This window comes from Pleurodeles waltl, chromosome 5, assembly GCF_031143425.1.
Source record: "Pleurodeles waltl isolate 20211129_DDA chromosome 5, aPleWal1.hap1.20221129, whole genome shotgun sequence".
Taxonomy (NCBI): Eukaryota; Metazoa; Chordata; class Amphibia; order Caudata; family Salamandridae; genus Pleurodeles; species Pleurodeles waltl.
The window spans coordinates 1,488,045,410-1,488,067,129 of NC_090444.1; the positions used below are offsets into that span (position 1 = coordinate 1,488,045,410).

General features: G+C 43.5%; 1 protein-coding gene across 9 annotated transcripts in view; it reads left to right on the forward strand.

The window, feature by feature from the left end:
* Positions 1-21,720, forward strand: part of DST (dystonin) — a 1,789,835-nt gene that overhangs the window by 1,287,849 nt on the left and 480,266 nt on the right. For all 9 annotated transcript variants that reach the window (XM_069235771.1, XM_069235778.1, XM_069235775.1 and 6 more), the window contains 2 exons: positions 2,539-2,715; positions 19,418-19,541. In XM_069235771.1, the coding sequence (XP_069091872.1) occupies positions 2,539-2,715; positions 19,418-19,541 (301 nt within the window). The remainder of the gene's footprint in view (positions 1-2,538; positions 2,716-19,417; positions 19,542-21,720) is intronic.

The following is a 21,720-nucleotide window of genomic DNA, read 5'->3' on the forward strand; positions in this document are numbered from 1 at the left end:
CCCTCTGAAATGTATTCAGAATTTAGATACTCTCCTCACCCTCTCATTGTACTTGATGATTATTAAATGTGATATTGAGGCCTATCCTTCTCCTATGCCTTCATTGTTATACTGAGCTCCCGCAGTCTCTTTGAACTCAGTTTTCCATGTCAACATAGTGTTCCTCCCATAGCTTGCGTTTTCCCTTGTGGTTCATCTTTTCTGTGGCTTCCACTTTTTGTGATATACCTTCCCCAATAGATGGTTCTCACTGGAGACATCCCTCAACAACAACAACAGCGACGCACTCCCTCGCTCTGTATCCTCTGCTTTGCCTTGAGCAGCATATAGGAAAGGATGTGTCACCACATGCAGACCTTTAGTATCTTTTGTTCCTTCTTACACATCACCTGGATAACTCTGCTAAACAACTATGTTGTCACACTGATTACTCCTCATTGCACTCAGCACTGGTAACGTTTTCAAAACTGAAAGCAATGTATTGTTCCTCCAGTGTGAATACCTCTGCACCCTGACTGCCTTTCCATATTACCCCCACAACTGAAGATGCCCTCTGGGTGCATTTTACAATAAATCATACATTGGCATCAGCGTGCATTTATTGTACTGAGAAGTTTGATACCAAACTTCCCAGATTTCAGTGTAGCCATTATGGAACTGTAGAATTCGTAGTTGACAAACTCCCAGACCATATACTCTTTATGGCTACCCTGCACTTACAATGTCTAAGGTTTTACTTAGACACTGTAGGGGCATAGTGCTCATGCACCTATGCCCTCACCTGTGGTATAGTGCACCCTGCCTTAGGGCTGTAAGGCCTTCTAGAGGGGTGACTTACCAATGCCACAGGCAGTGTGAGGTTGGGATGGGACTCTGAGGAGAGTGCCATGTCGACTTAGTCATTTTCTCCCCACCAGCACACACAAGCTGTGAGGCAGTGTGCATGTGCTGAGTGAGGGGTCCTCAGGGTGGCAGAAGACATGCTGCAGCCCTTAGAGACCTTCCCTGGCATCAGGGCCCTTGGTACCAGGGGTACCATATACAAGGGACTTATCTGAGTGCCAGGGCTGTGCCAATTGTGGAAGCAAAGGTACAGTTTAGGGAAAGAACGCTGGTGCTGGGACCTGGTTAGCAGGGTCCCAGCACACTTTCCATCATAACTGGCATCAGCAAAAGGCAACAACTCAGGGGCTAACCATGCCAAGGAGGCATTTCCTTACAACAGGGCAAACATAGCTTGTTTATTTTTAAAGAGCAGTCTCCCAATCGTGTGTATTCCTATTGCTGAAACCCTTTAGATCATAATAGTTAGCAATTAGTATTTATTTTTCTGGCATGCTGCTCACATGTGTCTCCTCTTTAGTTGGGTTTCTGGCCTGGGCACTCAACTGAGAGTGCCCTAAGAATGTGCTATATATTTTACTTCTTCTTGTCCTGGTAACCCTCATTCTTGTTCTGCTTGATGTGCTGAGCTTAGTAACTGGTTTGAATCTTTCTCTCTTAAGTTTCTATCTCCAGGAATCTCTGATACTACTAGTAGTTTCTGCCCTGTCTGCTTCGTTTTTCATATTGAGCTTCATGGAACGCACATCTCCTCCACTGTTACCTGTAAGCTATGGTGCAACTGAAGAGGCTGACCTTGGCCATCACCTTTTCTACACAACCCCCTGCCATCTATATTTCATCTTTTGGATGTATGCCTTATGTAAACAAAGACTGTTTCCAGTGCTTTCTCTCTTTTCTCTGGTTTGCCCAAAGCCTTCATAATGAGTGATCTGTTTGCTTAACTGATGTTCAAACCTAAATACTCTTTTAAATCTCTTCCTCCCTACCATGCAAAAACAGAGATTCTTCTGTTCACCGCTCCATCTGCCTCTTGATATCCCTGTCTCTCGTCACTATTCAGCCTTTCCCTCACTTGTACTAGTCCCACTGCTCCAACTCAGAATGTATTAATATATTATAATTCGGCTGCACTTTTCTGTTCACAGTGCCCACACCGCTTCAGTATTAAGCTGTGCATAGTTATAAAAATAGGCCTCTTTAATTTTACTCTTTGGCATCCTCTTTAATTTTATTTCACGCTTTTAACACATTCTTTGTTCCACTACACTTCTCATATTTGAATGTCTTTATGACTTTTGAGTGCTTCCCTATCTGACTACTCTTAAATGCTGCATTGTGTTTACATTTGTGGTGTTTTAATATCTGTCCTATCCTTCCTTACCTTCTTGTTCTCATCACACGATCACATGTTTGTTTGATTAATTTCTTTGATATGCATGTAGAGTTTTTGAGATTCTCTGCTAAGTGCTTCGGCAAAAAGGTGCTTTGTACATTTTAGGAATTCATACATTACAATCTATGACTGTATTCTAATGTTCTGTCTATTTGTGCCTTGTAATTTGTACGGAGGTCACATACATTTATCTGGGCAGATATTTTAAGAAGACAAACAATACCAGGTTACAGTACATTTTCAGTGACCACAGAACAGTCATATATATTTACTGTACGTTATTTGTCATTGTTTTATAGTGCAATATCCTTGGAAATAATCTTAAAGACCTGGTGGACAAATATGATCACTATACAGATGTGTCCTCTGTGCTTCTATCAGGGCTTCAAGCTTCTGAAACATCTGCAAACAAGCGACTTTCTGAGCCAATTGCAGTGGATCCAAAAAACCTTCAACGGCAGCTAGAAGAGACAAAGGTAAACAACAAAGTTAATGTCTGGTATGTGCAGGTTATTTCATAGGAACTTTTTATATCACATTTTATTGAGCTCAACACAGACACGAGCAATACCAGCGGAACATACTGTAACATATACACTTCTTTACTATCCGTTTTCGCCCACCCGCCGTCTAAGTTCATATAACGGTAAAGACAAGTTTTCCTGTCTAGCCCTCCACCAATGCAAACCCCTCCACCTCTTCATGTGTTATTCCCGAAATGTTCGAATTCCTTCATCCAATGAAGGAGTGAAGGCTTCCCACATTTCAAGAGGGATTCCACATATATTGTGCAAAGTTGGCCCATATTTTGTAGCGTTTCTGTGGACAACCCCTGGCTGCATAAATAGGGATTTCAGAACTCATACATCTCTTCAGGCCCATCATCCAACCCTGTAATCCGGGGGGATGGTGGAGCTTCGTTCTTCCAGGCCCTGGCTATTTCCCTCTTAGCCACCGTATTTCATGGAAGCTTTAATAGAATCCTACAAATTGCATATCACAAATTAAAAATATTTCATATTGATACAAGATACCAATTTTATTCTTCTGTGCAATGCTAGGATTCATTACAGTACTTTCCTATAGATAGGCTATGAACCTAAAATTATTTTTAAGCATTATTCTGTTTTGATAAGGCTACCCTACTTAGAAGGCTGTGTGTATTCAGCATGAATTGCTTCTATATAATTAGCACATATCCACTAAAAGAAAGTGTTTTTTGTAAGAGTACATATTTTGATGTTCTAACTATTGATTCAATCTGTTACCACTGCTAAACTAATGCATAGCATTTTGTGGATGCATGCTGATTCTCTCTCCTTAGTCTTCTAATGTCCCTCCTTATCGGAAGACCAATATTGGTGCACTTCCACCCCTACAATGAATGTAGGTGACTCGGCATACTGCTGAAGATTGGACTTAGAGCCTTACTTACTGTTTGGCAGATGGAGTATTCTATCACAAAAGTGGTGACTGTCCCGTCTCCCCATATTGCATGCACGGTCTAGCCTATGGTAATACAGTGGGCAGAAAACACTTCACATTTTGAAGGAGCATTCCGTCCAGCAAACTCTAAATAAGGACCCGAGTCTCCACCTCTTTTTACCTCCCTCCTGCCTTCATCACCTATGTATTCCAGTGTTTTGATACACATATGTATGTACTGGTATTTATATAGCGTAAATCAACTGTACATTACGTGAGGGGCTGGGAGACAATCTACAAGGTCTTGTACATCAAGTGGGGATTACATAAATACATCATACTCACATTTAGGCACTGGCAGATTAAGGGATTTATCCATGGATGCCTGCTATGTGTATCCAAATAGATCCAACCAAAACAGAGGTCATACTTAACCCTCTCTACGAATGTGAAGTCCCTGGGCCTCCAGGTTATCCTTATTATATTTAGCCCTTTTTTAGAATATATTTTTATTTGTTTTACTCATATACAACAACAAGACAGCATTCAAGGTCAACAACAGTACAGTATTCACTACCATTATAGTCCAAACTTAGTTGTCAAGGAAGTGCCATGCCCCCTCAATGTTAAAACACATACGTAACCAATCCTTTTCCTGTATCTGTGAAATTACCAGAGAACTCCCAGCCCTGCTAGTGTCTCTTCACCCCCAGTCTCATAACTAACCTTCTAGTGTAGGTGATTCTACTATATCTATTCAGTCATCCTCTGTCACTGCGTCCATGTGTTGTGTACTACTGTCTGTATTCTGTGGCTGTGTCCCCTGCTTTTGAGTGCTTTCATCCCCTTCGTTAAATACTTCTAGTGTAGCTGCCCAGGTTTCTAAGTTTCCATCTCTCTGTCATCAACTCTGGTCTGCATGATGTGTGTTTCCTCTGCCAATGCCCACTCATTTGTATCCCTACTCCACAGTTATATCGAGTTTTTTTTCCCTAGGCATCCCATAGCTACCCACCTTTTAGCACTGACCAGCACAAGCTGTAGGAACCTCCATCGCATTTTCCCTCTCCAGGATGCCTTAATTATGCCCAGGAGGCAATGTCTTGGGGCATCTTCAAGTTCAGTTCCAGTCACCAACCCCAGTCTCGTCGCCATTGTTGTCCAAAAAGCACGCCCTGTTGGACAAAGCCAGGCCATTTGCAAAAAGGATGCCCCATCCATTCCACTTTTAGGGCAGATCACCTCCCTCCCCCCATACATTCTATTCAGTTTGATTGACATCAGATAAGTTCAATGGAAGTCTATCAATGGATCGGTTAAACCATTCAGCCACACTTGTTTGGCTTTAATTTTCTCACTGGCTCTATCCTTTTTAAGTGCTTTATATAGCATAGACACCAAATGTTGAGGCAAACCAACTGTCACCATCATCTGTACTGTGTTATACTGCTGGAGAGTTTCAGGGAACCCCGTCCATATTTCCCTTGCTGTACCTGCAATTTTATCATACTGTAGGAACTGACTGGTCCCCACTGAGTATTCCTCACATGCTTCCGCAAATGTAATGAAATGCTCTACTGGGTACAGGTCTCCCAGCATTCCACATCCACCCTCCCTCTAGCATGTAACTGACAGATCCTCACTAATATGTTTAAATTGCACTAGTACCCCCAAATCCATATTTCTCGCAAATGGGGGTAATTTCATCACTGTTAATCACCCTTTTCCAGATGTCTGCTATTTGTTGCATCAGATAGAAGTGTCCTGGCACCCTTGATCCCATCGCAAGCAACTCCTTTTGGGAAGTATTCCTGCATGTGCCCCTCAGCAATCTCTTCTCTCAGTTGTCTTCTGTTGTCACCCAGTGAGCTGCATCTTGCAGTTTAGTTACATAACAATACAGCTCAGTATCAGGTAATCCCATGCCCCCTTGTCCATATCCAATTGGTCCAGGGTGCCAAGTGCCACTCTACTTCTCTTACCTGCCCAACTAAGGATATCAGTAGGTTATCCAGTGCCCTAGACGTTTGCCGAGGGAGTGTGTGTAAGGAGTTCATCACTATGTAAAGGCATTGGGGAAGAAAACATCTTTGCAATTTATCCCACCACTGAAAGTGGCAATGTATACCAGAAAGCAGTGGACCGTGACAGACCCTCAAGCAGCTTATCTGTTTTACGGTATCGTTTTCCCTCTGTGTATGTGTCACCATAATTCCCAAATATCAAAATGCATCAGTTTCCCAATTCAAGCCCAGGTTATGCAAGTCAGGCCCAGGAGAGGCACGTAATGCACCCAACTGAAACAGCAGCATATTGCACCTATTAATCTTGAGACCTGCTATGGCTCCAAAGTTGTCAGTAACAGTCTGGGGATCTCCCCGGGTAGAAAAAAACATCATCTGCATACAGCGATATCAGATGCATATTATGTCCTATCTTAATACCAAAGACTTTCATGTCTCTTCTAAGTTTTGCCACCAGTTGTTCCATTGCCAGGGCAAACAACAGAGCGGATAGGGGACATCCTTGTAAAGGCCCCGTTTTGCCACCCAGTTTGCAGAGACTGCCCCACCACTTCTAACCCTTGCCTTTGGGGACACTGTAAAGGAGCTTAACCTAACCACAAAAGTTTGATCCAAAGCCAATGTGTTATAAAATTGTAGGAAAGTGCCAATTTTTGACATGGCCACCCCCACACTTTGCCTGGTATTTGTGATGCAGTTTTGACTGAATGTGCACTGGGTTCCTGCTAACCAGGTCCCCAGTGCCAGATCTCTTTCCCTAAAACTGTGCAATTGTTCCCCAATTGGCAAAACCTTTGCCCCCCTATAAGTCCCTAGTAAATGGCACCCCTGATACCTGGGCATGGCTACCAAAGAGGGTTCCCAAGGGCTGAAGCATCTATTGTGCCATCCTCAGGGACCCCTCACCTAGCACATTCAGATTTCCATTGGAGGCTGCGAGTTTTGTTGCAGCTAAAAGTGAACACATGACATGGCACACAGCTGTGTGCCAGGTCCCCTAAATACTGCATGTAATATATGTATGTCACTCGTACAGCAGGCCTTAAAGCCCTAAGACTGGGTGCATTACATTGCATGTAAGGACATATCTGCACGAGCAGATATGCTCATACTATGTCCTTGGCGATTTATAGACATAATGCATGAACAGGGAAGCCATTTTAAATACATGTGCTGGTCACTACGAGTTCCCCAGTTACATGATGGCTTCACTGAAAATAGGGATGTTTGGTATGAAACATCTTGTATTATTAAACCCCCACTGATGCTAGTGATGGATTTATTAATACATGCACCCAGAGGGCACCTTAGAGGTGCCCTCTGAAATCCTACCATGTCCCTGTGTGCGGACTGACCAGTTTTAGCAAGCCTGCCACCACCAGACATGAGTCTGACCCCCCAAGGGTGAGAGCCTTTGCTCTTGGGGTGGTCATAAACCAAGCCTGCTCTGGGAGAGGTATTTACACACCTCATCCAACAGAATGACTTGGGAACCTGCATTCCAGTGCAGGGGGCTTCAAAGAAACCCACCTCCCTTGGTATGCAGATTTGGCTTCACTCACAGGAGAGATGCCGATCCCCTGTCCCAGAGCCCATCTGGCACCAGGACAGACGGGAAATTTAGTATTCAGGGAGGTGTCTACCCCTAAGGTCAGACCCACCCCTAAGGTCAGACCCACCTCTAAGGTGAGCTGCCTGATGTGGACACAACGCTTAGAAATCTGCTGTCTTGGTGTTTGGCAGATTCAGGACTCTGGGACAAGATTATGCCCGCCTCCCAAAGAAAGTGATTATGTAGGGGGTGTAGTGACCCCAGGGGTTACTATCCTACACTCCCCAAAATGCCCCCAAATGCAGTATTTAGGGGAGCCCCTGGCAAAAGGAATCATATTCCTGCTGACCTATGAAGTAGAAGGACACTCAAGAGCCACAAAAGCAAAGACTGAGTAAGAAGCACCTGGCTTGGCCCCATCCCTGCCGGCTTGTCTGCTATTTGTACCAAAGTCAACTCGGCCTGCAAGCTGCTGTGCCCCCAAAAGCCTGGGAGGCCTGCCTGCCTCCAACAAAGACCAGGAACTCTCGTGGAGCAGCAGAGCAGCTTCCCTGCCTCTTGTAGGTACCCCAAGACAAACTGTGAGGACTCTGGACCAGCTAAAAAACCAACACCTGAAATCACTGCTGCACCCGTGCTGTACAGCCCGAGTTGAAGTGGAGCCCTCTAGAGACAAAGCCCACCTTGGACTTGCCCACTGTTGACTCACTGTCACCGTCTGCAGCCTCTAAACACAGGCACCATCAACAGCGAGTGCTCCAGTGAAGAAAGTCCAAAGCCTCTAAGCACCTCTGCATCTGTTAACCCCTGAGAAGTGGAAAAGAGGACCTGAGGTGCTCCCAAGTCAATGTACATCTCAAGAGTGGAACCCCCTTGTTGGTTCCTTCCGACTGAATCCCCAGTCCTCACCTGCAGCAACTCTTCGACCGGACCAATCCCTATTGACTAACCTTGGGCACCCAACACCATCCTACACCTCTGCATCCGGCCGCCCCAGTGAACCCCATATGACCTGCTGGTGTGGTTCTGGCCCTTGCCTAATACTCACCTTAAGAACAGGAGATTGGTCTCATAAGTCGCTGTACTTTACCTGAATGCAGTGCTTGTTTTTCTCTCCGTAGGATCGAATTTCAACTTTTCAGAAATTGCACTGTCAACTTTTCAAAACTGTAAAGATTTTCCTTGCAAAACGTGCTTACGTGATCATATTGATTCTGGTGCCAATAAATATGTAAAGATACTTGTTATTTTTGTAAATTGGTGTGGATCTCCTTCTTGAGTCGTCTGTCATTTATTGACTGCGTGTATTTGCAAATGTCTCACACTCCTCTCTGATAAGCCTAAGGCTGCTTGTCCACACTAATCCCTAAAAGAGTACCTTGGTATTGTTACAGCAAGCCCATGTCCACTAGTAAAGGACCCGCTGGACTCTTTGCGCAATATATATCACACTTTGATATATCATGTGAAGAGCCAACTTCCTGCAAGGACCTGCAGCAGATATGTCCAACCAAACTTATCAAATGCTTTTGTGATATTCAAAGAAACAAACACAAGCTCCTTCTTGGTGTTCTTCAATGAATGCGTTACATGCGTCAACATATGCAGATATATATCCGTACTTCGGCCCAGTACGAAGCCACACTAGTCTTCATGGGCCAGTGTCCCCACCACCACATGCAGTGTTTCTACGACTATCTTGTAAAACACCATTGTTTCTGTATTAAGCATGGTCAGAGATCTATATGTGGAAGGATCCAATGGGTCTCCCTCCGGCTTAGGTACCATACATCTTTTCTAAGCCTCGGGGACAATTCTCCCTACTCTTTGCTTCCCTGTAGACCGCCAACAATGGTTTATTATTGTTATCTCTTTAAGATTATTCATTGTTCTGTACTGTTTTGGGACTTCTGGACCCTATAAGATTGACTAGACACAAGCATTCAAGGTATCACCACTTCATCAGACAGTTCTGAGGAAGTAAACTGTTACCAAACTTTTGTTCACCGAAATATGCATCAGTGGTTTTAATTGTCTACTCTTGCAGACCTACGAAAGTGGAATTACATTTTTTTCATTTTCTCTTTGGTAGTACGTCTGCCACACAAAAGGGACCTTGATTTTAATTTAATTTACTTGGATTGATTGGGCTGCAAAACATTTTTATGGTGTGGTCACTGACTAAAGTGCACACCTTCTTGTGTTATACCAAGGATCTTGCTAAAACTTTTGTGGTTGTTTCTGACTAGTTATATGCATTATTTGAACTATAATGATTAATATATTCTGTCATCAATTAGCTGGAATGTATTTTGAATACATTATACTATAAAACAGAAGTAGTGAATATATGCTATTTAAAGTGTTGTATATGAGTGATTGTGTGGGTAGCGATGTGTTAGGTTGTTGTTGCCATACAGCCCTGCATCCAGCAAAGAACTTAAATGAATCCTCTGTTTCCCTTATCTGTCACTAATTATTCTGCACTTCGATCACTGCTACCAGTCACCTGCTATATGTGTACTTGTGTGTTTTTACATGTAGATGTAAATTACCCCTTAACAATGTAAACCTCCACCTGTGCTTTCGTACGCTGCTCTGCTATGCACATATTCCAATACTAAGTAAAGCTTTCTGGTATGTTCAGGGCAAGGTCTCCCTATAAAAACTACCCATCATAAAATAAAATAAAACTTACATCCTCAAAGTGAACACGCTGATGTAGCGTACTTAGTATTGCGCATGTAAGAATAGCCACTCAGTACAGTGCTGCACTGCTCTGCTGGAGAGCTGGTGACAGTCTGTCCCGTACTTCATTATGTTTTTCTGCGTTGTCTTGTGCTACATCCCTGGGGGTTACTAGGGCCTAAGGAAATTGTGAGAGCTACGTGTGGAGCAAGATTAGTAAGGTTGCTCCCTAAAGGTTTCTTCTGAAGATTCATGTTGCTCATGCTTGTTGTCTGACAGTGGCTTGATCACAAATACCTTCTATCATGAACACGTACCATATTTTTAAGTTGAGCAATACCAACACAAGAAGACTTATTAGCTTTTCTGCAGGCTACCAAGCGAACAATATAAAGAGACAGAGAAAGCTTTTGGGCATTGATTTTCTCTATTTGAAAACTGCATTAACTAACCCAGAAAATGCTTGCTGATTACTGTTCAACAATGCAAGGAGGATTACAGAGACAAGAAACAAGAAGAACCAAGGTAGTTCTAAGGCCTTCTTATGGATCTCAAGAGACAATTTATCATCCTATAGATCTCAGGCAACAAAGTGTTTGATGAAGATGCAAGGATGTGTGGACTTGTAGAGTAGATACGCTCTTGCCTTAAAGAAAGCAGACTCACACATCACTCTAATTTTATTCCATCCTCTGCCATAGAGGAGATAATGCTACCCATGTAGGTTCAAGGTACAACTCTTCAGAAGTCAGAAACTTCTATTGGGCTCACCATTATCCTCAGCTCTTCTGATGTGAGGACTGAGGGTAGAAATGGACCAGCTTGTCCACAAAGAGGCTCCACAGTTGTTCAAAGCTGAATTGAGTGAAATGCCAAGGACTTTCTTCTCAACAGATTATTAGTGAAATTGAAGACCTTTTGAAATAAAGTTGCTGGGGCTCAATAAATAAAGTTAAATTAAGAGTTTGGTGGTGTCTCTAGCACTTGGCAGCAGAAATGTCATCTTTGAGGCAGTTACATGGAGCCACTGTTAATGTTTTCACCTTTGAATATTCCATGATTCAGTCCAATATCAGCCTTCAATTACTTGGCTCATTGAGAACCCTAATGTAAAGTTGATTGTTGTCAGTGTAACATTGGTAACCCACGTTATACTTTCTCAAGGTATTAGGTGTTGAGAGTTTTTTTATGAATATTTTGTGGCAATTCAGTTAAAGGCCAGTGATACTTTTAGTAGAATCAGAGTGCAAGATGTGAAATGATTTTTAAAAAAGTGGAGTTATTCTCTGATGTTCATCAATAAAGTGTCTGACCCCACAAGAGTGGTTCCCCAGCTGGAAATCTGTAAGGTGAATTTTCTTTCCCACCTGAGCTGACAGTTTAGAGATAACCATTGTTTCCAGAATCTTTGTAGAAGATAGGTCTGGAATTCCATGGAGATTCTGGGTTATCATACAGTGTCTAAAACAGGAAAGGGATTGGGGACTGATTTATGTGTTGGCAGTATGTATACTCCATTGTGATGGAGTATACATAGCACCAGCATAAGAGTCCACTTGTCCTACTTAAATGCTGGGGGACCATAGGTTTGGCTACGTCAGTGACTACTCTGTCGCTGCCATAGCCAAACCTCTCCGATGACCAAATGGAGTAAGGGCCATCGGAGAAATGGCTATTTGTCTGCCCACCCAATTACGATGGGCACACATATAGCCATTTTTTACAGTCTGTCACTGCCAGGCAAACCTTGTCAGTGAGGGACAGTAAAATGTTATCAATGATCCCCTCATCATGAGAGATGACTCCTGTGGCGAAAAGATCATTACATTTTTTTATTTTCAAAAAGAAAATCCCATCTTGGGATTTTCTTCTTGAAAATAAAAAAAGAAAACTGTTTGGTGCTGACGCAGCCCAGGGCCAAATAGTGAAATGCATTGGAAGGAACCACTGTGATAATTTTTCCCACCATTGCATAATAAATGACCACCTGCTTGGTGGCAGACAGACAGTCCCTCCACCAGGGGGACAGAATAATTTAGTCCACCCCCCTGGCTGAAAAACAGGCCATTCACCCCCTATTAAATCAGACTCTAGGCCATGTTGGTGTAGTTAGAAAATGGTTTCTTGCTACAGAGGACATTTTATGAGCTTTGTGTTGAAGGGTGTCAATGTAGGTTATTTTAAGTTTGCCATTCTATATTTATTTGAGTGGGACAGTGAGTTTACGGGAACTGAGGATCCTGATGCTCACTGCTTCTTGTATTGGTAAGAAGTTGCAGAATGATGTAAGGAAGGTGCTCATCTCACAGATTTTCCCAAGATGGCCACCGAGATGAAACTTCAAGGTAAGCTTCCAGGTCTGAGATCACTAATCTTTGACTATTCCTGTGTATACCCTGCCATCCATCCTTCTACTATCTACCTTTGCAACAAGAAACACTCAGAAATTCATAATATCCGAAAGTCATTCTCTGAAGATTTTCCTCTTCCAAAGGGGAATCCTGGGAGACTCGAAGTGCACCCATGCATGGCAGACTGGCGATTTTTGTCCAGTGCTTCCAAGACCAATGCCTGCAGCTGATCTACCTGCACCCCTGGCATGTTCGTGTAGCGGCTAGATGTCTGTCGCTGCTGACTGTGGGAAATGTCAGAGGCCCATTTTATTTTTGGAGCTGCTATGACACTTGCATTGTGACCCTCCAGTGGATTGTGCCTATATTCGGACCGCATGACTGCCCTACTTGCCTCCGACCTGTTAAATGTTTGAAATCAAAGCGGGCCTCCCGCGTTGTGATTAAGAATCTATGAAAACTGGGGGAGTGCTGCTTTCTCTCTGCCCCATTCCGGAGGTGGGTCTGCCCATTGTCCCCATGTTCTCTTGTTCCAACTGCTGCCCCTCGACCTGATATGAGCATTGCTTTCTCGCCCAAGAGGGCATTCTTCACACTATAGCAGCAGGGTGCAGAAGGGGATCTGAGGCAGGGCTGACCAGTTTCCTGAACATTATATATACACCACTCCTGCCTGCATTTGATTGCTGTTATAGAGCTGCTTCCCTTTATCCAAGCTGACCCAATCACACTTCAAGCTCCTTTCCCATTACTTTGCTGCCTGCCCCAGTCTGACCTCATTGCTCACACCCTCTTCCCAGCAGGATTTCTACTGCCCAGACTCCCGCCGCGGATGACTCAGGGCCCTACTGGCTCTTCTACAAGCATTCTAATAATGATTGTTATTGACGCGGGTTGTCACCTAATCTGTCACTGGCCCGCCACAGGCTCCATTCCTCAATGTTCATGGCTCACCTCAACCACCCACTATATTTGCTTTACTCCTCTTCTCTGCTCTCATTGCCTTGTAGCTCACCCCATTTCTACATTCACCATCTGCATCCTCATATATATTCACAGCTGACTATAAGGCTGCGAGAATCCTCTGCAAAAACAACCTATACCCCTTATTGGTAGTTGTTGAGGCTTTGCTGTAAATGGGATCCTCCTACAAATGTGAATATTACAGTCTCTGACCTACCAGCCATTTTAAGGCTCCCCCTCTCCCTTGCAGACTCAAGCACCTCATTCCCATGATGGTAGCCTTTCCCCTCCTGCAGTGTAACTAACATAGGTCTATGTCCCACTGGAATAGAAACTGTCCTACGACTGCTGGCACAAAGTTTAAAGAAAATCAAAAAAGGACTTTCTGTTCAGTGAACAATCACATGATGTTCTTAGAAAGTAAAAAAGGACTCTGTGCTTTATGAAGAAGCACAAGACTGGAACTTCAAGACCCTAAGGAGCAGCCATATTGTAACAATACTGTAATGACCTCTGCTCTATCTTGAACAATCCATACTTGGCCTGTCAATGCAGCTTTGCACTCGGCCATTCAAGTTCTTGCGCTCATAGTAATGTTTTCAGTCTCTGAGCTACAGTTCCCTCATTCCTGACACACCTCCCACTTTAAAACTTTTTCACTTACTTCAGCTCCCTATATGTTGAAAACAGGCTTTCAGCCATGAATAATCCTCAGCAGGTCAACTGTGAACCCTTGACCTCATCGCAATCGCCGGGAAAATTTTAATGGACTCCATGCCCAATATTACGACCTGACTCCACACCGACTTGTTTAACATATTCATCTATCAGGTCCTAATTACTCGCTCAGACATAGACCCAAACTCCCTAAGAGCACTTGATACAAAACTTGAGATGGCTAGCCACAATGCTTTTAAAATTATTTACCTTCCCAATCTGACAAAAAATGCTCTCAAGAGTTAAGGCACAGAATCCTCAAATTACACCCAGAAACTCTAATCTCTGACCCATACTACTGTTCGAAATAAGGAGCTATAATAAGTGAACTTATCTTCTACACAACAAGACGAGCATAATGGAGGAAAGCCCTGTACTCATTGTTTTAGATCACCACACCCAGAAAACCCCTTATGGTCTAAGACTCTCAGTAGCTCCCTCACCTGCTTGTAGAGCAGCTGTAACCATCTGCCTGTATAATAATGGCTTTATCATCCTGCAGTCCTCGGCCACAAAGTAGAATTATGTGATGAAATGTTCACTACCATCAAAAACGCAGCAACACATAGTAGATCCACCCTCTCCCAAGGTCATTCTAGCCCTTCAGATAACCCAAAGTAACCCCAAGTTATTATCTTGCACCGTGCTACTACATCAAGCACTCCACTCCTCTCCCTATCTTTCCCTTCCTCAGCGTTATTCACACACAACACCATTCCCCCACCTACTCTTGTACGGTCTGAATCCCCCCTCTTGAAGAGTCACACCGATTGCACCCATACTATACCGCTAGAGCAAAGGAGACAGAGACACATAGCTATAAAAGTAACACCAGCTCCCTGTGACTTCCTATCACCTCTGAATACACCAACGTAGATACCACTATCATGCCTATGACACTCCCCATGGTCAAATCAATGACTACCTTGAAGTCCGATCTCCAAATCTGTTGAGCAGCATCACCTATACGACCTCAGTGCTCTTACCCCAGCTTGTGAGCTTTCCACCTCCCCCCCATCAAGCTCAACCCCATTTCCAAGTCCTCCCCTCCGCTGGTTATTACAACACCACAGTGCTGAGCCCACCACCACCTAGCACCTGGATCCCAACCTCTACCACTCGCTCCTACATCTCACTAGAATCCAGACTTGGCAAGATTACACCTTCAACAACTTAAAGCAGACTTACAAAGACTAATAAGCATCACCTTAGAGGTAGCAAACAATCAGTGGCCCAGCAAAACTCCTGGGAGTAATAGCCACAACCACACCCAACCTACTAACTACTGAACTAGTTTATCGTCACACACCCCAACTAATAAGAGCTCTTTTATCTTGTCCTCTCCCCACCTGAGGTGGAAGACCTTACCATTTCACAGTAATTCAACTCGGCCTATTAGGTTTAAAGATACACTCTACGAAATAGACATTCACTCTCTCCTCCTCTCATATAATTCTGATAACACAGACAATTTGGAACAAATAAAAAACAATTCCTGTGAACCCACATAGAGAACCCAGGTGCAACTCCAGAGCCATAAATCATTCCAGCATTAAGCATTCTACCATCACAGAAACCACTTCAGTGGTCACCATACCTCACATGAAAGGCATGCTACTCAACTGTAGATCAGCAGGAAGACATGCAGCGAACATCTCTGACCTCATCCTTACACATAAACTTGACCTCTTAATCCTGAGTGAAACATGGCTTAATGACTCCTCCACCCCTATCCTTCACTTACTTGTTGCGCCTAGTTACAACAACATAAAATTAGATAGATCCCACAGACCAGGTGGAGGTATGGCTTACATTCACCATACCAGTCTTTCAGTGAAACAGTCACAAACCATTGCTCTGTCCTCATTCAAATACCTGTGCATCGATATTGCAAGGAACAACAGACTGCTATGCAAACTGCACGCAGTCTACCATCCTCCGGGAAACAACCTCACATTTATAGAACAAATTATGGAATTGGTCTCATCCTATGAAGGACAACAATGCACCCAGATCTTCCTTGGAGATTTCAACTTCCACTGGAATGATCGGAATCAATCTACAGTGAACAGCCTTAAAACCTTCCTTGATGACCTCAACTTGATCCAATTCTGCTACAGTCCCACCCGTAACCAGGGTACGACCTTAGATCTAATCATTGCTAAGGCTAACTCCATTCTACTCAAATCTATAGTCCTGTGACTAGACATACCACCACTGCATCACCTTCCTCATCACAGAATTGGTGATAGCAAATAAAGTTCAACAAAAGAAACCTAAAAACTGGAAAATGTGCTTGTGAAATGAAAACCTGAATGATCTTTCATCCGTCAGCAACTTCTTGCCTCCTCTGTTGGATATGTCAGACCACTAAATAACACCATGATGAACATACTAGACTCAATTGCGCCCGTACAACTAAAAAGAATGTCCACAAAAGATTCCAAACTATGGTTCAGTGCCAGCCTAAATGCAGAAAGTCGTACTTTGAAAAATGCTGAACACTCGTGGAGATTCTCTCCATCCCTTGAACACCTGAGAGCACTGAGGAACTTCTATAACAAACACTTCAGAAGATGGAAAGTAATTGTTTTCAGAAACCAACTAGATAATGCTAGAAACCGATCAAAAAAACTGTTTGAGCTCAACAAACGACAATCAAGTAAACAACCCAACCCTTCCCCAATATGACCCAGTTCACAGCTATTTTTGGATTATGCTTCCTTCTTAGTGGAAAAGATGATAAAAATTGAAAGTGATCTGCTGACAGCAAGGAAGCACCTTCCAGTCATTCTACATCTCAGCCACTCCACCTCTGCCTGTGACATTAAACCCCCATGTCTTACAGGGCACACTCCAAAAACAACACCTAGTGGAACATATTTAAAACCTTTTATGAAAGTGACATTCTCAAAATTGTAGCAGCACTGAAACTCTCAAACATCTTCAACTACCCTTTGCCATCAAATTTCTTCAATGCATTACAATTGTCTGTACTACCACTCTGGACCAAGATAGTAAATGCCTCACTCCTTCAAGACACTACTCTGGATTGCCCAAAGTCTGAGCAAGTAATCCCTATTGTGAAAAAGCCTACAGCAGATCATGTGGATCTAAACTACTTCCGCCCAATCTGCAACATTCTGACACATTGGTGAAGCTCCTGGAGAAATGTGTCCACGTTCAATTATGTAACCACATAGAACAGTTCCAACTTTTAGAACAATTCCAATTCGACTTCTGCCAGGGCTGTGTTACTGAATAGGCTCTAACACACATAGTAGACGACGCACTAAAAGTGCTGGAACCAAACAAATCTTGCCTTCTAATCCTCCTCGAACTCTCATCAGCCTTTGATACGGTAAACATGGCAGCCTCCTAAACGTACTGGAACGTAGGATGGGTCTTTTAGGACCCACCCTAAATTGGTTTACCTCATCTCTATACAATAGGGCCCAAAGAATCAAAAGTTAATCAATCCCTATCCAATCCCACACTGGTCATACTTGGGGTCCCGCAGTGATCAACACTCTCTTTCACTCTCTTTAACCTTTAACCTGTTCATGGAACCTTTAAGTGAAATTCTTAAATTATCCAACATCCACTATCACATGTACGCCAATGGCACCCCATTGTACCTGACAATATCTTCCCCAGGAGATAGCCAGTCTCTCTACATAGTTCTATTAAAAACTCAAAACTGGCTGACATGCAACCATCTTAAACTAAATGCTGTTAAAACTGAATTCCTCTTAATCGCCCCACCCAATCAGTCACCCTATATCAGAGAACGGATGAAGCAACTAACACCCCTTAACTGCTTAAAACACATTACAGAGTCCATAAGATCGCTAGAAATAACCCTAGATAAGAATTTGAACATGCAGGAGCACATCAGTACTGCCATTAAAGGAGCTAACTTCCAAATGAACATCTTAAGAAAAATAAAACCTTCCTCCCCCTTGTTGACTTCAAATCACTTGTTCAAGCCCTAGTAATTTCCAAATTGTAATATGGAAGTGCAACCTCCTGCAGCCTTCCTAGATCTAAGTTGGCTCCACTTCGGGCCTCTCTTAACTCTGCTGCAAGGCTAATCACAGGATCCAAACGGTGCAATCACATTGCTCCCGACCTGCAGTCCTTAAACTGGCTCCCATACGAAGCAAGGAAGCATGACACATAAAACACTACACTTCAACACCTAATTGCTGAAACCACAGAAATGTCATAAAAAACTTCGAGGGTACTGCCCCAAGAATTTAAAACTCCTTGTCCCCAGAAATCAGACTGAACCCCTCAATGGCATTATTTAAAAAAAGGAAGTTAAAGTGTTACTTATGAACACATTTCTGCTCTAAAGCTCATGAACTCATCTCGCTGGACCCTAATTGGGCTCGGTGCCCACATTTGTGTACATTACTTGCCTATTATGTTTATTGTACTGGTGGCCTGGACCTTGTAGTGGCGTCTGCCCTGAACTTTGAGCTACCTCATCCGGTACCGTTCTTGATTATGTTGTGGTTGGTTTTTCCTGTTACTTCCTTCTTTGTCACATGTCAAGTGCTCTGATACCCTCATGGGTCATGCTTGTGCTATATAAACTATATAACTAAATAAATACATCGTGTGCTTTTGTAATTAGCACATATACAATTTTTGCCTGAAAAATGTTATTTTTAACGAAATTCCGCTATAAGGGCATCTTATAGTCATTGCCAATGTTTTCCATTGGAAGATCAGATCAAGGTGATGTCCTGCACATTATATACTCTACAGCTTCTTGATGAAATTGCCTGTTTCTGCAACTGATATCCCGACATTACCTTTTGACCTATGAAGCATGTATTTCTGCCTTTCCACAGTCAGCAAAGGGGTTGTGATTTTAGACCAAGATTTTCCAGAGCTGTTCTGGAGCGTTAAAATAGGCTCTTTTTGTCTTAGAATCATTTTTGAAGAGGAGTGAAAAGGATGTAATTTTAAAGCAATTAATTATAGTTAATTAAAATAATGAAGTATTTGTTTTAAAATTGTGAGTATTGCATGAAATAGAAGACCAGACTTGAGGTTTGGTGGAGTGGGCCACCTGGCAAAAAATGGCAAGTGCCCCATAATCGTATTTACAGTGCCATTTAGATAAATGCACTCTTAATACGAACATGACGTTTAGCACTTTTAGGTGGATGTCCCTCATTTGCCCAATTCTAAATAAAACCCAGTGCTCTAGACTGTGCCCTGTGATCCTCTACAAAAGCTGCGCTTCGGTTTTGCTTGTAGCTCTGTTTTTCTTCTTTTCAAACTGCATGTGGAGAATAACTAAACCTTTATTAGCATTTCAGATTATTTTAATATGATCACCCACGTCGATGATTATTTTTCCGCGCCAACATATACTGACATTAGAATAATGTATAAAACATGAGCAAACAGTCAACTCTATTTAAATTGTCCAATGTTGCAGGTTCTTCAAGGGCAGATAGCAACGCACCAGGTTGCTGTTGAAAAAACGAAAAAAGCTGCTGAAGTACTCTTGGATACACGAGGAGGCCTGCTACCAAACACAGATGAAGTACAAACAGCATTAGGTAGGATTCCTTTCAGTTTCAGAAATCAGTGTCGTGAATTACCGCAACTTAACTTACTATGACATCCAGCCAATGGGCAATAACAGATTTTATAAATGAATTGGTATTGCAAGCGGGCTGTTCTGTGTATGTTGTCTGTATGACATATATATATATATATATTGTGTTCGATGGCATGTGTAGCTGCAGATACACATGCTGTGCATATCCCGCCATCTAGTGTTGGGCTCGGAGTGTTACAAGTTGTTTTTCTTCGAAGAAGTCTTTTCGAGTCACGAGATCGAGGGACTCCTCCCCTTTCGGCTCCATTGCGCATGGGCGTCGACTCCATCTTAGATTGTTTTCTTTCCGCCATCGGGTTTGGACGTGTTCCTCTTTGCTCCGTGTTTCGGTTCGGAAAGTTAGTTAAATCTCTGAAAATTCGACGGTATTGTATGCGTTCGGTAACGGGTTAGTTAACGCAGATCGACACCGATTTTTTAAAAGCTCCGGTGGCCCTTTGGGGTTTTGATTCCCCGGTGCGTCTTCAAGGCTAATGGAACGGACCCCATTCCGCTTCTGCCCCGAATGCCACAACAAGTATCCTTACACAGATCAGCATTTGGTCTGTAATTTGTGTTTGTCTCCCGAACACAAAGAGGATACCTGGGAGGCCTGTCGAGCGTTTCGGTCGAGGAAAACGCTGAGGGACCGGAGAGCAAGAAGACTTCAAATGGCGTCGGCGCCGTTAGGACACCACGACTTGGAGGAAGAAGAAACCTTCTCCATTGCTGACTCGGATGAGGCCGAAACAGAACAGACGCCGAAAACCGTGAGTAAAACAGCCCTGGTCAAAACTCACGGAAAAACCATGAAAGCCCAGGGGATGCCACCGCCGGCAGGCCATGGCTTAACCCGAAAAATAGGTGACCGTCCATTGGCACCGAAAAAGGGCACACATGTGTCGAAGTCATCCGACTCCGGTCGAGATACCGGCACAGAACAGACTCGGCACTGAGACACTGGTTCAGAGCAATCTCGCAATCGAGATACCGGCACCGAGATGAGTCGGCACCGAGATATCGGGACACGAAACCCAAAAAAGTGGCTTCGGAGCCGAAAAAGACGGTTGAAAAGGTTTCGATACCGAAACATCCGGCTTCGGAGCCGAAAACAAGTTCCTACACTGAGGAACAAGGCCTGTCCTCACAAATGCAAGGCCATAAATTCGGACAGGAGCTAGAAGCAGGGGAGCCAGATTACACACAGAGAAGGCTCCACATTCAAAAGGAGACAGGAAAAATAAGAACTCTCCCTCCTATAAGGATGAAAAGGAAACTTGCTTTCCAAGATAAAGATAAACAACCACAGGCAAAGGTGGCAAAACAAGTAACTCCGCCACCATCACCACAACGCTCACCACAACCATCACCAATGGCTACCCCACCTATGATGCAGTCTCCAACGCACACAGGGATGAGCCAAGATGACCCAGATGCATGGGATCTTTATGATGCGCCTGTATCAGATAATAGTCCCGACTGTTATCCAGTAAGACCATCACCACCTGAAGACAGTACTGCTTACACACAGGTGGTGTCCAGAGCAGCTGCTTTTCACAATGTCACCCTGCACGCTGAACCGATTGAAGATGACTTTTTGTTTAATACTCTGTCGTCAACACATAGTCAGTACCAGAGTCTTCCCATGTTACCAGGAATGTTGAAACACGCAAAGCAAGTATTTCAAGAGCCTGTGAAAGGCAGGGCCATCACTCCTAGGGTGGAGAAAAAGTACAAGCCTCCCCCAACAGACCCTATGTACATCACGCAGCAACTGACACCTGACTCAGTGGTAGTAGGCGCAGCACGCAAAAGGGCGAATTCACACACCTCGGGAGATGCACCACCACCCGACAAGGAAAGTCGCAAGTTCGACGCAGCAGGGAAAAGAGTTGCAGCACAAGCAGCCAATCAATGGCGCATTGAAAATTCACAGGCCTTGCTATCAATATATGATAGAGCTCATTGGGACGAAATGCAACACTTCATAGAACATCTACCTAAAGAGTTCCAAAAGCGTGCACAACAAGTGGTGGAAGAGGGCCAAAGTATCTCTAATAACCAGATACGATCGGCAATGGATGCAGCAGACACAGCTGCAAGAACTGTAAATACAGCGGTCACTATACGGAGGCATG